General features: G+C 43.2%; 1 protein-coding gene across 1 annotated transcript in view; it reads right to left on the bottom strand.

Moving 5' to 3' along the window:
• madd (MAP-kinase activating death domain) overlaps window positions 1-14,706 on the bottom strand; it is a 52,390-nt gene extending 37,684 nt beyond the window's left edge. The window contains 2 exon segments of the mRNA XM_076998050.1: window positions 381-604; window positions 14,422-14,706. Coding sequence (XP_076854165.1) covers window positions 381-439 — 59 coding nt within the window. The 5' untranslated portion in view covers window positions 440-604; window positions 14,422-14,706.
• Between the last annotated feature and the right edge of the window lie 28 nt (window positions 14,707-14,734).

Here is a 14,734-nt window from a genome sequence, read left to right on the forward strand (position 1 = left end):
GCCTCGCCATGTCTGTCATTCTTTAACCTGGTGACCTTGTCCAGGCTACCTGCTGTCAGAAAGAAAACGCTGAACACACTGACCTCGTGGACAGTGCGGAGACCAGACCCTCCATATCCGCCCAAGTCCAATACACTGTGAGGTGGCGCACAGCTCAGGTGCACAGCGCACTTGCATTACTACTGATTCACACGGACTCACCAACACACCAGTGTAAACCCATAAGCCAGCACTCAGCAAACAGAACAACTCTGACAGCCTGCGGAAAGGAGTTGTATGAACATGTACACACGCTCAAACACACACACACACACACACACACACACACACACGCGTGCACGCGCACACATGCACGCGCACACATGCACGCGCACACTCACCTGGCTCCAACTACCACCAGGTAGTCCAGGAGGCGGGGACATGTTTTCTTTTTCTCCATGTCTGATTGAGAAATGTTTAAGTCATGGCAACCACGGCAGTGAGAAGCTCTTCACAAATTCTGTCCAATCGGGAAACGACTGATTGGGTGGAGAGCTAGGATTGGGTGGGTCCAGGCAGGTGGTAGCCAACCATTGTGTTCTGAGCCATACGGGAATGGGTCCTCCTGAAAGAGGAGAACAGAGGAAGGAAATATTACAGAGGTGATCAATCACAGTCTTACACCTGCACCACAGAATTACTGTAAAGGCTATGACAATGTACCACTGAATATACAAATACTGGAGTAAACTTGGTAATACACACACATTAACATCATATGTTAATGTAACAATGATAAGGAGTCCTTCCCAAAACCATATCCCTGCACCATAACTTTGTGTATATGTATTGTTTTGTGCAAGAGCTGTTACACTCAAAGATCCAGAGGTCTGTGCTAGTGTGGTTCTTCAGACTGCCATTGAACAAAGCTTGTTGTAGAGTGATATTGTAGAGTGACATGAGTTCCATTTTATATATATACACACACACACACACACACACACACACACACAGCACCTCATAACTGGGGTGCTCCAATACTCTCAAACACATAATGACAATGGCCTTAACAGCAAATACACCTTCACGCTACTGCAAGTGAAACAGTCTCATCTTGGATTGGCCAGTGTGATACGTTATCGCCACTGTGATAAGTTCAGCATATCATGTGCATTAATCACTAGCTACTAATAGCACATTTCATACAAAAGAGAGATTTATACCCATTACAGTGAGCTTATAGAACAACCTGTGCGATTATTCAGTTATTATTATTTTCAATAATAAAAAAAAATTCTATAGTTTTCTAGTTCTTCATAAACAATGTAAAACTATGCTTCCCAGTAAAAGTCAACAATACTTCCTTGTAAAGAAACATCACAAATACTAAACCTACTATGGAAGATAAGATCTTTCTGTCTTGTGATATTACATTTGTGCCCATGGTCCCCTCTGTTTGCCAGATGGGTTCTGCTACGTATGTTTATCTTCCATTAGCCTAAAGCTGCACAAAAGGCACGACGACGACACTCAAACAGTCCTGGATTTCTCTATGAGAGGTGACATCAGTGAACCTTTCATGATACGGCACGGGTCCAGCGTCTGTCTCTGATCCTGCCTCGATTTGAACACAAAAACACACTGCTGAGTGTTTACTGCGCAATTAGCCCTTTCTACCCCGGGCTTTTATCAGAGCCAAAGACCAGAAAAATAACAAAAGAACATAAACCCAGCGCATACTGTACACACAGTGTCACACTACTGGTGACCTACGGGTCCAGCACTGCACAGTAATTCACACGTAGCCTAGAGGCTACTTCTTTTATTATGTGGATGGACCATGTTTGATGTCAAACCCTTATACGCCAGCAATCCACTAGTGGGTTTTGCCCTCATGCCTCTTGTAACTTCATACCTTTCAAATTAGTTTCAATGTAATTACTGAATAATTCATGATGGTTTCAGAAGAATATACATTAATTTTAATGAGAAGGTAATACGCTTGGAGTTCAAAAGATTTAAATGTAAAGGATATGTGCGTTTCTCTTACAATTTCTGGTTCCCTATTAAACTGGGTCAGTCTTTATCTCGAGCTCTGCATGTACATCCCACACTGCAGATAGCCTGCAGCACACACACACAGGAAGGCTGAAGAAAACGGGCCTGGTACTCAACGTGTGTGCTATTTCTCTCTCGTGTTGAGGGCACCAGGTCCATGTACTGTTTCGAGTACTCTCCAAAACCTCTGCCAGGCAGCACTCACTATTATGTATTTTATGCTCAAATTACGTTAGCAAGGACCAAGGTGACCTCTGACAACCATCGGTGCCACAGCAGCAACACGGCCCGACTCAACCCACCTGTGCACAAATACATACACAGGCATGAAAATGGGTCAGGGGTTAAAAAGGTGAGAAGACCGGGGGGCGGGGCATGTGACGTCATGGGGACACGACGACGGGGCGTTGACGTGACGTCATGGGTATACTGCGACGGGGGGTGGGGTGGGATGGGGGTGGCTGCTGGTGTACGAGGATACAGCGACAGGTGATGCCAAATATTACGGAGCTCGTAAGGTGACGTCATGTAAAAAATATAATAACGCGTGGCCACGACTTACTAACGCGTGCGAACAAGATAATTAAGTATTACTTTATATAAAGCCAGGTTTATCTTCCTTGGGCAGTCAGTTCGCGAACATCCCTGGGATCTGCTTGCTTTGCTGTGAAAAAATAAACTTTGTTGCCGCGTGTGAAAGGCGACGTTAGTATCTCGTTCCCACGCGTTAATAAGTCGTGGCCACGCGTTATTTATTTATTTTTTACATGATGTCACCTTACGGGCTCCGTAAAATATAGTAAAATCCATTAAAAAAATTTTTTGACTGTCATGTCAATGGATTCAATGTAAACGCAATCCGTAAACGCAAGAAGCCGCTTTCGCCATTCCGGATGGCTCAGTCAAAACCATTACGTCTTAATGAACCAATAAATACATCAGCGGCGAAAATTATTGTAAAAATACCAGGTTTACGTGTTTTTATTTTCTAACATGAGCTAAAGCACAGGGTAGACTCAAACGACAAGAGTTTACAACTTCATCTTCAATCTTTTCAGCCCTGGCGCGAATGTTCTCCTCACACGTCCCTGGATTCACCAGTTACAACTACAGACACACTAGAAAAAAATCTTGTTTCTTATTTTATGTCACCGTTAACTACACGGGGTTGACGCGAACTTAAATAGGTAGATAGATGGGCCTATTATCACAAGAGCTTGTGGTTAGATCTGACAGTGTTCAACGCTGTAGCGAACGGCAGTAACTTTGTTTTACCGCAAAATATGAAAACGATTGAAACCATTAATAACCCAATTAAATCCACCCAATTAAAAATGTACGATCTGGTAAATGTCGTGGTAAATGTACGATCTGGTAAATGTAGTGGTAAATGTACGCTCTGGTAAATGTAGTGGTAAATGTACGCTCTTCTGACTTGTCCGCGGTGTAGCACTAGGTCCTGCTTCTCGTCCCGCTTAGCAGTAAATGAATAACATGAATGAAGAACGTTCGTATGATTGAAACGCTATTTGGCCTCTATGATGGTTCTGGGCGGAAACTGCTGGCCACTGTCATTGAAATAGCCAATTTCGGAAGTGCTCTGTTTGCTAATTAAGTCAATATGATAATTAAAATATAATCTCCCGAACCCCCCCCCCCCCCCCCCCCAAACAAAAAACTCATCGGATCTACACGAGTCACGTAGGTCACCCTTTTCAACTTCAAAACGGCGAATTTCGCCGAAAGGTGACAGATTTTCATGCCTGCATACAACCTGGTACCTGGCTGTTCTAAATTCAAAATTTATACAAAAGCTACCATCACAATTTCTGACAAGTATGTGTAGGGTTGTGGGGGCATGTGTGTGTATGTGTGTGTGTGTGTGTGTGTGTGTGTGTGAGGGTGAGGAAGCATCCTTCAGCTGAGTACCGAGGGAGCACGAAAACACGGCGAGAGAAAGAACAGGAGAGACCCATCGACAGGTGTCATAGTTTCCATAGGTGTACAGTAAACACTTGGGTCAATCATGTACTGCCATATAATTCAGCATTTATTAAACAAACTATTAAGTAAACTGTTCAAAATTAAAAAAAAAGATGTTCTCTTTTGATACTTCAAAACAGGCAAGGGTATACACAATAAAGAACATGCATTGCCAGGACAGAAAGAAAGAAGAAAAACCCCAAAACAGAAACAAACAAAAATAAACAAAGGGTGTATACAAATAAACAAATCAACGAGGGTGACGTGGTCAGAAGTCTTGAATCTTTGTATTCAAGTTAATTCATCTTCGTTTCATACATACATATATACCGTAAATGTATTTATGAAGTTGGTACATTTTTTCATAGTCTATAGATTTGTCCATTTTAAAATAACTGAAACTGTCTGCCCAGTGGTCCCCTGCTATGGAACAGTGGGCAGACCATTTCAGTCTTAAACCAGTTTTGTGTTGTAGCTCTTTTGCTTGATCTCAATAGTCCTTGTTAAATATCTACAACTATCCATAGTATTGAATGTGATGTTTTCACTCGCGTTTGAGTGAGACTGTGGTCAGCCAGCATGACTGCGCAGTGACTTCTCAACCCACAATCATGTTTCAACATCCATCAAACGGCACAGCCTTTCCAAAAGAGCAAACGCTCATGTTGGAAATAAATCACAATCCTGAGGTGCAGATCAGGAAAATCACCCTGGATCTTCACACCCAATTTAAATGCCTCCAGTTCAAGTTCCGCCACCTTCACCAGGAGCGGGAATTTTGCACTGCTGCACTAAGCAGACAGGACAGGTGGTGCAGATTAACTAGAGCGATTATATCTGCCCCGAGTGCACAGACGCACTTGAAATCCAGACCCTGCAACAGAAAAGAGCTGTGGCGGGACCGGGACAGAGGCAGCGCGGCGGGACCGGGACAGAGGCCATGCGGCGGGACCGGGACAGAGGCCATGCGGCGGGACCGGGACAGAGGCCATGCGGCGGGACCGGGACAGAGGCCATGCGGCGGGACCGGGACAGAGGCCATGTGTCTTCCTCAGGCCTCATCCTACAGGACTCATCAAGCCTCCACGCTGGGTGCCGTGCCTGTCGTCCAAGGGTTTGACTCAGTGATTAGTAGGCGAGCTCTTCCGCTGCCCTGCCAACCCCCCTGCCGTCCAGAACATTCCGCAGAGGAGCAAGAGGAGGAGGTGGCGAAACGGGGGGGGAGGCAGGGCGCCCCCTGGGGCCCTGTTCCGGAGTAATACATCAATAACACCTCCGTTCTGTTCTGGGCATGAGTCAGGGCCCGGACGGGAGCAAACTCACCGTGAGTCACTCCAGACCCGGGACAGGAGGCTACGGCCAACTCCTCCGGAGCCCAAACATCGGCAGAGCTACTTTGGAGTCGCGCAGTACTTCCCAGGGGCTTTGCAGACCACTGCGGTTTGGGTGACTCACAAAAGGTAAGCAAAGAGCTTTAAAGAGGACTCTGGCCACGCTTCAGTGCTCACGCACGCCGGTGCAGGTGTGCAAACTGACTTTGGCAAGCGTGCAAAGCGAAAGCTCTTTCGAAGGGCTCGACACCAATCCAAGAAACAAAGAAGCGTGGAAGGTAAATATTGGCCACTTCTGAACGTCTCCTTCAAAAGAGCTTCACATGTGATCACTGAAGATTAGAAGCAGAGGAAGTTCAAAATAGGTGCTTCTGAGAAACCTGGAAGGCTGCTTCAAATGTTCATCTTCACAGTTAATGCAACAGAGATGCTCATCTTATGACCTTCAGGTGTAATTAATTCTTTCCTGACTTGTTTTTTTTTTTCTTCCCTACGAGAGAGCACAGATAAAACAAAGCGCGAATAGTACGTCATCTTATAGCGGTAGTACACTGGGCTCCGTGACTGCACCTCCAATTTGACTCAACGCGGTTAATTGCGGCATGTAGAACAGTTCCAGGACCTGTTCCACCCACTGTGTGCGCGTGTTTGATGGGTGCAAATCATGTCACATCTCGCATGTCGATCACTACGTGCCCGGTCCTCGAGCACTACAATCAGCCACAGGATAATGAGATTCCATTCTGTCACTGTGGAAACCCAACCTGCTTTTCTCTACCAGCGCATCTGCGCCTGCTATTTTCGAAGAGACAATACGAGGGACCCAATCGCCATCCAGATAGGAGGACAACAAATGGCTCCTGGCCAATCGTGAGCTGAGAAAAGAGCAAATTTCAATCAGAAGATAACTGTAGCCCAACAAACAGCTCAATCCACAGTGCACCACTACACCAGCCATTAAACAGAAATGAGAGATGTGTCTAGACGTCAGCTTTAAAAATATTCAGACTAAGCTTTTTCTAGTCTACAGCACTTTAGATTTAAAATGAAATGGCTTCAAAATGGCCGGGCACAGAGTGGAGACCATCAGGTTTCAGACCCTTCACCCATATCAACCAGAGGTACGAGTATAAATAGCGTAGGAAGTGTGTCTTATTACTACAGATTGCAGCAGGTCAAGCCTTCATTGTTGCCTTGTACTGGAGACACCTTACTATTAGGACTGAGCAGAGGTTAAATGAGTTAAATCAGTTTGCCTAAGCATGGCTCATCTTTTATCAGATACCATATTCCAAATCCTTTTGGAAACTTGCATTCGGTTGTGTTCAGGTAGCAATTCTGCTCTTACACATAAGGTTTGAGTTTGTGTTTTGACTGCTCTTCTTTCTCTGCGTCGTTTCCCATTGGGCCATTTCCTTCATTAATAAAAGCTGTTTGCCTAAGAAGCTTCTTTCACTTGCACACAGCTGATAGCTTGTTTAGTGTCTAGCAAGCACTCTCCACAGACCTGCTGCACCGACACTGCACTTCAAATTATAGCCACAGTGAGCAAATAATCCCAAGAAACCTTTGTTGCTCCACCCAGAAACACAAACAACTTCTCTCTCATTCTCAAGTTTGTCTCTCTAACACACAAACACACCTTTGACTGGATACAGTATGAGATCTGTATGGCTAATCAGCATAAACGACTAATTCAATAGCATCAAGAGCAATGTCTACAAACACTACTGGAATAATATTTCATTTATGACGATGTGTATAAGACTTTAAAGGCAAAATACAAAATCGTTAAATACCAACTGGCTGGAGAGATGATGCTTTAAATGGTAGTGTCATTAGTCACCAAGATGGTGGTATCAAAGCCATCGGTGAAGCAATGTGTGGAAATAAAAACTGAGTATGAAGGAAATAAGTTTTTTGTACATTTAATACAGCAATTCATTCTCAGGTTCAAATATGTCTCAAACATATTACATATGTGTAGTATATGGTTTTTTTCGTTCAATCTCAAATTATGATATATAGGTTAAACTGACAGAAGAAACTAGCAAACTTAAGGGGGAAATGACTGACCTTCTGTGCAATATAACCAAATAAAAAACAATCAAAACTATTTTAAAATAAGAAGACAGAAAACAAACTAAATACATGAAAAGGTCCTAAATTTCAGACCAGGGACCAATTATTTTCAAACAAGGAATACTTATTCAATAAAAAGAACCTTATAAAAACCTTAGTGTTGTGACATGGAATGATCGTCAAGATTTGAAGCCCTGAAGACGTAAGCTCTTCTGTGTCAAGACACACACACACACCTGAAATATGACTAATGCCTGGTTTCACACCCACAGCCTTCAATATCTCAGGCATTCTGGGATGTAGTGGAATTAGAGGCTCTACTTGAGCTCCTGGGCTCAAAGGTCAACATGACATGTTACCAGCTCACTGCCAGGTGACTGGTACAGAGGTGTGCTGAATGAATATAATCTTAAAAGGCTCTAGGAGCCACCAATATTAGCCACTTAAAAAGGATCCCTTCTGACAAAGCATCAACGTCAGGATCTATGGAGTATGGTGAGGTTAGTGAGGGAGTCTGCCTTTCTCAAACACAAGGAATGTTCGACAGCCCACCGCAAAACAAATCTAAAGCCTTTTACCACAGGTTTTATATTACCATACTTTTTTATTCATCTACTTGCATCTTAATTCAACAAAAACCAAGAATTCAAATACATATGACATTATCAATGACTTCAAATGCAGGAGAATAGCCTAGCATGACTTTGGACTTGCAGAGGAAGGGTAATCTAATGTATGTAGAAATGCACAGATCCATTGGTCAGGAACCAGTATCATCTGTTGATCAGCCATAACTGGTGACTGGCCGATCAGTCTCATATAAGCGGTCACAATTACACGAGGGTGAAAGCATCACTAACACAGCCAAACATGAACATCAGACTCAGCTAGGTCTACATGTTGTCGACAACAGAAAAGCACCTCTATGTTTTTGTTTATATTACCTTTTGCACTTGTTTTCATATGGAAAAGTAAAAAACATTATTTGGAGGTTTGTGAAAAGAAATGATTTATCATAGAACATACCTAATGCCCAATTTTATGTTGAGATGAAAAACATGTCTAGTAAAAGAAAAGCTGAACAAAAATGGTTTTGTATATCGTCATTTACAATTCTTAGGAAAAAAAAGAAAAATCAAAACAGTTACACACGCACACTTCACACAAAATTCAGAATCAGCCAAGTAAACTCAAATCTACTGAGAGCAAAAATGTCTTACGTTGATTCCCATTTCTCGCCCTGAAACAACCTCAATCAAAATAAGGCCCCGGGACATGTTCTTTACCACATTCCACAAAGACTTGAAACATTCAGCCTGCACACCTACTACTGGCACTTGAAAGGTTTGTACTCTGGAGTGATTTTACATTTTAAACGCATTGTTTGAAGGGTTATTATTAAACAACTCTTATCTAAATGCATGAATTTGTTAAGCTATAAAAAGCTGTCCAATTCCAATTTTAGGTTGCCAGTCACTTTAAAAAGCAGATCAGTCATTTGGATTACTTTTTTTTAATAGGCATGCACAGCAAAAACAACAGCCTGAGCCTTTCACCCCCGCCACAATGGAGTTGTTTCTCTGAGGGTTTTAAATGATTCATCACGTAGGGTAATTTATGTGGAGAGTAAATGCATGGTTGCCAATGGCCAACCCACCCCCTAGCAGCACATGTGCACATTGGAAACCTCCCAGCTACATTCAAACAGGACTCAGCCATATTTCCTAGGGCTGTAAGGACACCATCTTGGTAAAGGACAAGGCACGTTCAATGATAATGAAGAAACCAGGAGTACTAAGCATTTCCTGAAGATATTAGTGACAACCAACCCAAATGCTCTCAACGGCAGATCCCTGAACAGCTCTGACCTCACAATACTAGCACCAAACAGAGACTCCTTCAGCACGCTGGGCCCAATCAATAAGGTGCCTGTGGAAAATCTAATTGTGATTTAGCAGTGTAGCAGGCTACAAGTCTGTGTCCCTGGTGCTATAGCATACTAGTGCAAAATTTTTTTTATTTATTGACCTCCATTTGAGGGGCAAATGGGATTCAGTAGCAATCATTATTGCGCTTCGGTCTCTATTATACAGTGCAAGATCTCTTCAAGCCCCTCAGAACTTGACTGCCATAACCAGTCCCACCAGGATTTCGCGGGCCTTTTTTGTGATTGTTGTGGGCTAAAATGTTTGATGTTGCGGCTGTTTTTCAAAAAAATTGCGATGGAAGTTGCGGTGTGTTTTTGCTTTTTTGTGAGTACATTACAATAGGGAGTAAATGTTGTATGGTTTCCTCTATTTAGTAGTCCATTTTAATTATCTATTTACCTATTTATTCAGGGTTGCCAACTTTTCAAGATCGCTTGGAGTGAGATTTGAACCTGGAGGGGGTGACGAACATTAATTGTTGACGGGGGGGCGGGGTTAGCGAACATAAGTTGTTACGGGCGGCCTGTAAAATGGACACAAATGAAGTATTATATCGAGATGGATCGCCAGTGGTTGGCGCCAGAGCGAACTAGTAACTCATAGATATGGATCAGAGATAAATAAACTTTATCTCTGACTTTAAACTTTATCTCAGTTTAAAGTTTAAACTTATAAACTTTTTCTCAGACCCTCGCCGCTTGTGTGCGCTGCAGTGACTTCGCGGGCTACCGTTGCATTTTGGGGAATGTAGTGTTTGTGCATGCAAAACACCATCGGACGGCTGTGGCCTGCGGGCCGGTTCTAATAGTAATTAAATATCATCCAGGGGGGCATAGATAATCAATTCGCGGGTCGGATCTGGACAGTTTATCCCCGCTTTCATGTAGTGTACCGGGATACTGCTTTTCCCGATCTTTTTGCCGTTATTTTCGTCGCTCATGCTGCTTTCAGTCTGCTCCTCTTGAACGTATATACGGAAGTAAGGCGGGAGTTTGTCGACGTCACATCAAGACGACATCAGTGATTGGTCAAATTTGCGGGAAAGTTGCGTTGATTGGCTGAAGTTGCAACACCGCCCTGAATTCGCGGTGTTTCCTTGAAGTTGCGTTGAAGTTGCAAATCGCAACATCGCGACTTTCTGGAGGGTCTGCATAACCAGAAACTGTGCATTAAATATGAACAACATCTCTTGGCACAAACAAACCATATGTACTCTCCCTGACAGACCTCGGTTCTCAAGCAGGGCTCTAGAGTGCGACCAATTTGGTCGCACGCGTGACATAATTTCTCAATGGTGCGACTAAAAAAATCGGAGGTCGCACCGGTGTGACTAGCTGTTCGACGGGAAAAAGTCTCTGTGGTCCCTGTGGTTCAACAGACCAGTGTTAATTTCGTTGACGAATAACGAAAAACGAACCTTTTTTCATGACGAAAACTAAGTAAAAACTATACGAAGAGTTAAAAACTATGACTAAATTAATGGACATTTTCGTCAACGAATAAAAACGAGACGAAAATATTGGCCTGCGACGACATCCAATCAGATCTGATTTAGTTTAGTGAAAGGTAGGGATAAGTTAATAAGAGATCCAACCGTAAACTACTCTAGCGTACACGGAGAGGCGAGACAAACCGGGTAACCGTCCAATCAGAACTAACGTCTTCCCATCCCTCCTGAAATTCATGAAATTCAACTCGAAGTTAACTTGACAAGGTCAGCAGGGAGAAAGATAAGAGGCGATATATGGACACATTTCTCCTTTGACTTCGAGAAAAACAAGTCGGTGTTTAAACCATGTGGAACGACGACGTCGGGAAAAATACGACAAATGAAACGACATCTGCAGGCTATGGCATTGCTGTTTTTACGGCAACCAGTTTTATATAGAATGTAATATGCATTGTTCATAACAAACTCCATATGTTTTCAGGTAAAGCGGGCCTACTGGTCATCAATGTTTTGTTATTGTTATGCTCAATAAATATAAGTTCAGGTCAATAACGTTGTTTGGAAATCTGTTTTTGTATATACAAACGATAATATTTTATCTGGTTAACATTAATATTTAACTGGTTAATACATTTCACTTTGAGCAAGTGTATATAATTTTATTATTTAATTATATTTATAGTATTATAATTTATATTTTAGACAACTAAATTCTAATGATAATAATTAGTCAACTAAAACTAAAAACAACTCCAATGACTAACTTATGACTAAAACTAAATTACATTTTAGTCAAAAGACAGAGGCTGTGTTCGAAATAGCCTACTACATACTACTGGCATACTGATCGAGCCCCAAATCAGTATGCCGTATGCAGTATGTGACCAAAATGAAAATTTCCAGTACGCTAAACATACCCGGATGACCTACTACTTCCGCAAAATATTCAAGTACGCGAACAGAGCCATCTTCGTGGTGTACTGCATCCCATCATGCAACGCTACGTTCACGTGACCCCGTAGTATGCTTTGCGGCATACTGGAAACTGTACTGCATACTACTACGAGGACCAGTATGCAGTATCCAGTATATACCGAGTCCAGTATGCATTATCCAGTATGTAGTAGTCTATTTCAAACAGAGCCTAAGACTAAAACTATGTGATGCAGTCGAAAAATTCGGGTGCACCTAACTTTTGTGTTGGTGCACCTAAGAAAAAAAAAGTTAGCGCACCAGTGCAACCAGTGCAAAAAGTTAGTCTAGAGCCCTGTCAAGGGAGTGTCCAACAGCCAGAGAGACCAGAAAAGAGATTGAAGAGCAAGACGAGACATGAATATGCCAATAAATGAGAGGTTAAAAAGAAAAAAAAAACACAGGTACTCAAATGTATTCATGTGCAAAGACACCCTGGAGAGGAAGAGTTCCCCACTGCGATGAGAGCTTAGAGCAGGCTATGGCCACTTATTCGCACATATCATGAACCCAAATCGCTTAGCAGTAGGCCGGCAATCACCAACATGATTGTGACAGAGATGCTGAAGGAGACATAAGCTGAAGGAAGGACATGACAAGCAAGGCAAAAGCTTGATAGGGCATGATGATTTCCTGCACACACACTTCATCCATCTTATGGGTTATTTCTCTCTATAATGACGTAGCACTAACGAAATCTTTCAGTGCCATCAACTTAATGAATTACTACAGGTTAGAGTAGTTAAGGCTTATGTGTATGAAAACACAGAAGTTGGAATCAGTTGATTGGACACGGTTACTCAACGTTTATCTTCATATTGCTGTCCCCCCCCCAAAATATCATTACAACAGGCATATGGTCTCAACCCTTTTCTTCTCGTGTTTGTAAAAATCCTTGTGAGTGAAGGAAGTTGTGCTTGAAACACCTACTCTCGCCAGCCACGTAATACACAGCCAACTCTGAACACTGAACTAGTAGGTGTACAAGTGTCTTTACAGCCCATCTGTTGCCATGCACAACCGGCGTTTGCTATGCTAATGAATCGGGCAGTGAATGTAGTACAAGGTAGCCTGGTTTCCAATACACTGAGTGGTGAGTGTTTACAGTCAGCCACCCAACCTCCGTTACCTTTAACAAGCTGGCGTATTATTCAATTTCTGGCACAATGGCACACAGTAAAATGGAAGCAACTCTTATTTTGCAGAAGAAAAAATGAAGAGGAGAAAATGGCACCATGTCATCTTCCAGTAATGGTTTATGGATGGTCACGATTACAGCTCTCAAGATGGAGTTAAGCACTCATTTCCCAACTCACTTGGGACTAATTGGCTGCTGAACTTAAAAAGGACTGCACACAAAACTCCTAACTAAACATTAGGATGCACTTGATCATGACCTTCAACTTTATTTAGCATTAAGTCTCAGGTCAGATTAACATGGGGGTTTTATTCAGCAGTACTACAACTGCACTCAACATACTGGTATATGGAGTGTATATTGTGATGCATGAAGTACAAACTTACATTTCTTGTTTAACTCAAAGTGAGCAGCAACACCTTACAATTTATTTATGCTATGTCAGGGAAACTATCTACGCAAGTGTCTTGTTTCGAAAGCACTAAAAGACAGGAAAAAGACAAGTCCTTTATCATTCCTTTGCCAAAAGATTAGCTGGCACTGCATTTTCCTCAAAGGATGAGTGGGAATACACTCGACTCATTCAACAATTCATTCACAGCTAGCCTACACATGCCCTGCCACAAATGATTAGTTATTTTGTTCATAAAATGATAACCGAAAAAATGTAAAGGTGCTTTATTTTATAACTGTCAACAAGAAGAGCAGCACATCAATGTAATATACTGATAATATACTGCATATGACGGGCTGTATCTTGCAGAACTCAAACACTTGTATTACAATCTCTCAATATTAGGTTAGTAGGTTAGGCTGATGGGCACATTCCTGTCCCACCACAATCACTCTTTCTTAGCATGCCACAGTGTTCTTGTTTTGTCATGAAACGTCCCAAATAGGTGATAAAAATCACCCCTGGCAGCTCGTACATACCTCAGGTGTTCCCGGGACGTCTGATGGCGTGACATTGTCATGAGAGTAACGGCTCAGAGTAGAAACACCCGAGCGACTAACGCGGTTACACGGCTACGCTCGCCTTACCTGAGGAGAAACGCTCGCCCTACCTGAGGAGAAACGCTCGCCCTACCTGAGGAGAAACGCTCGCCCTACCTGAGGAGAAACGCTCGCCCTCCTGGCCTCAAACCACTCGTGGACGGATGACATTCGAGCATTTTGTACGTCTGTGGGATGTCACGGAGTGCGTGGTCATTCACAGTAAAAATAAAGCCCCGTGTGACACAGTCGTACACAGTGTCGTGGACATATTGGACCTGCCTCGCCGCGGCCAGATAACGTTAGCGGGGGATCAAACGGCAGCGTCCCCGCGACGAATTAGCATCGCTCACCATCCTGTACGCCTTGCTAGGCGTCTACGCAGACTTTCTGCTTTATATTTGAAGGTCGCCCTCACCCCCACAGCCAGCTGCCACATTAACGACACGACTATTAATAAACTACGACCCCGAATATGTGTAGAAATATCTCATTACAGGCACTGACCTCCAGTAACTGGCTAGCGAGCTAGCGTTGGCAGCGACGTTAGCCCCCTGGTGCGAAATGCCAGAGCCGAATATTTTGGTGTCCGCTTCTTTTTTTTCTTCACAAACCAAACGTCGGTGTACATCCGTGGACCTTCATCTCACGCAACACCGTGTGCCTACGGCAAAATAAACCTCCGAATCGACGTCTCCTCCTCCGTGAATGATGGAGAAAGGCTCGAGTCGTCTCGATATATGCAGCCTGTCCTACTCATCATAACGCCAGTGGCGGCTGTGAGCGAGCAGAGTTCCGCATTACCGCTGGAGGGGGCTGG

Source organism: Brachyhypopomus gauderio, chromosome 1 (assembly GCF_052324685.1).
Source record: "Brachyhypopomus gauderio isolate BG-103 chromosome 1, BGAUD_0.2, whole genome shotgun sequence".
Taxonomy (NCBI): Eukaryota; Metazoa; Chordata; class Actinopteri; order Gymnotiformes; family Hypopomidae; genus Brachyhypopomus; species Brachyhypopomus gauderio.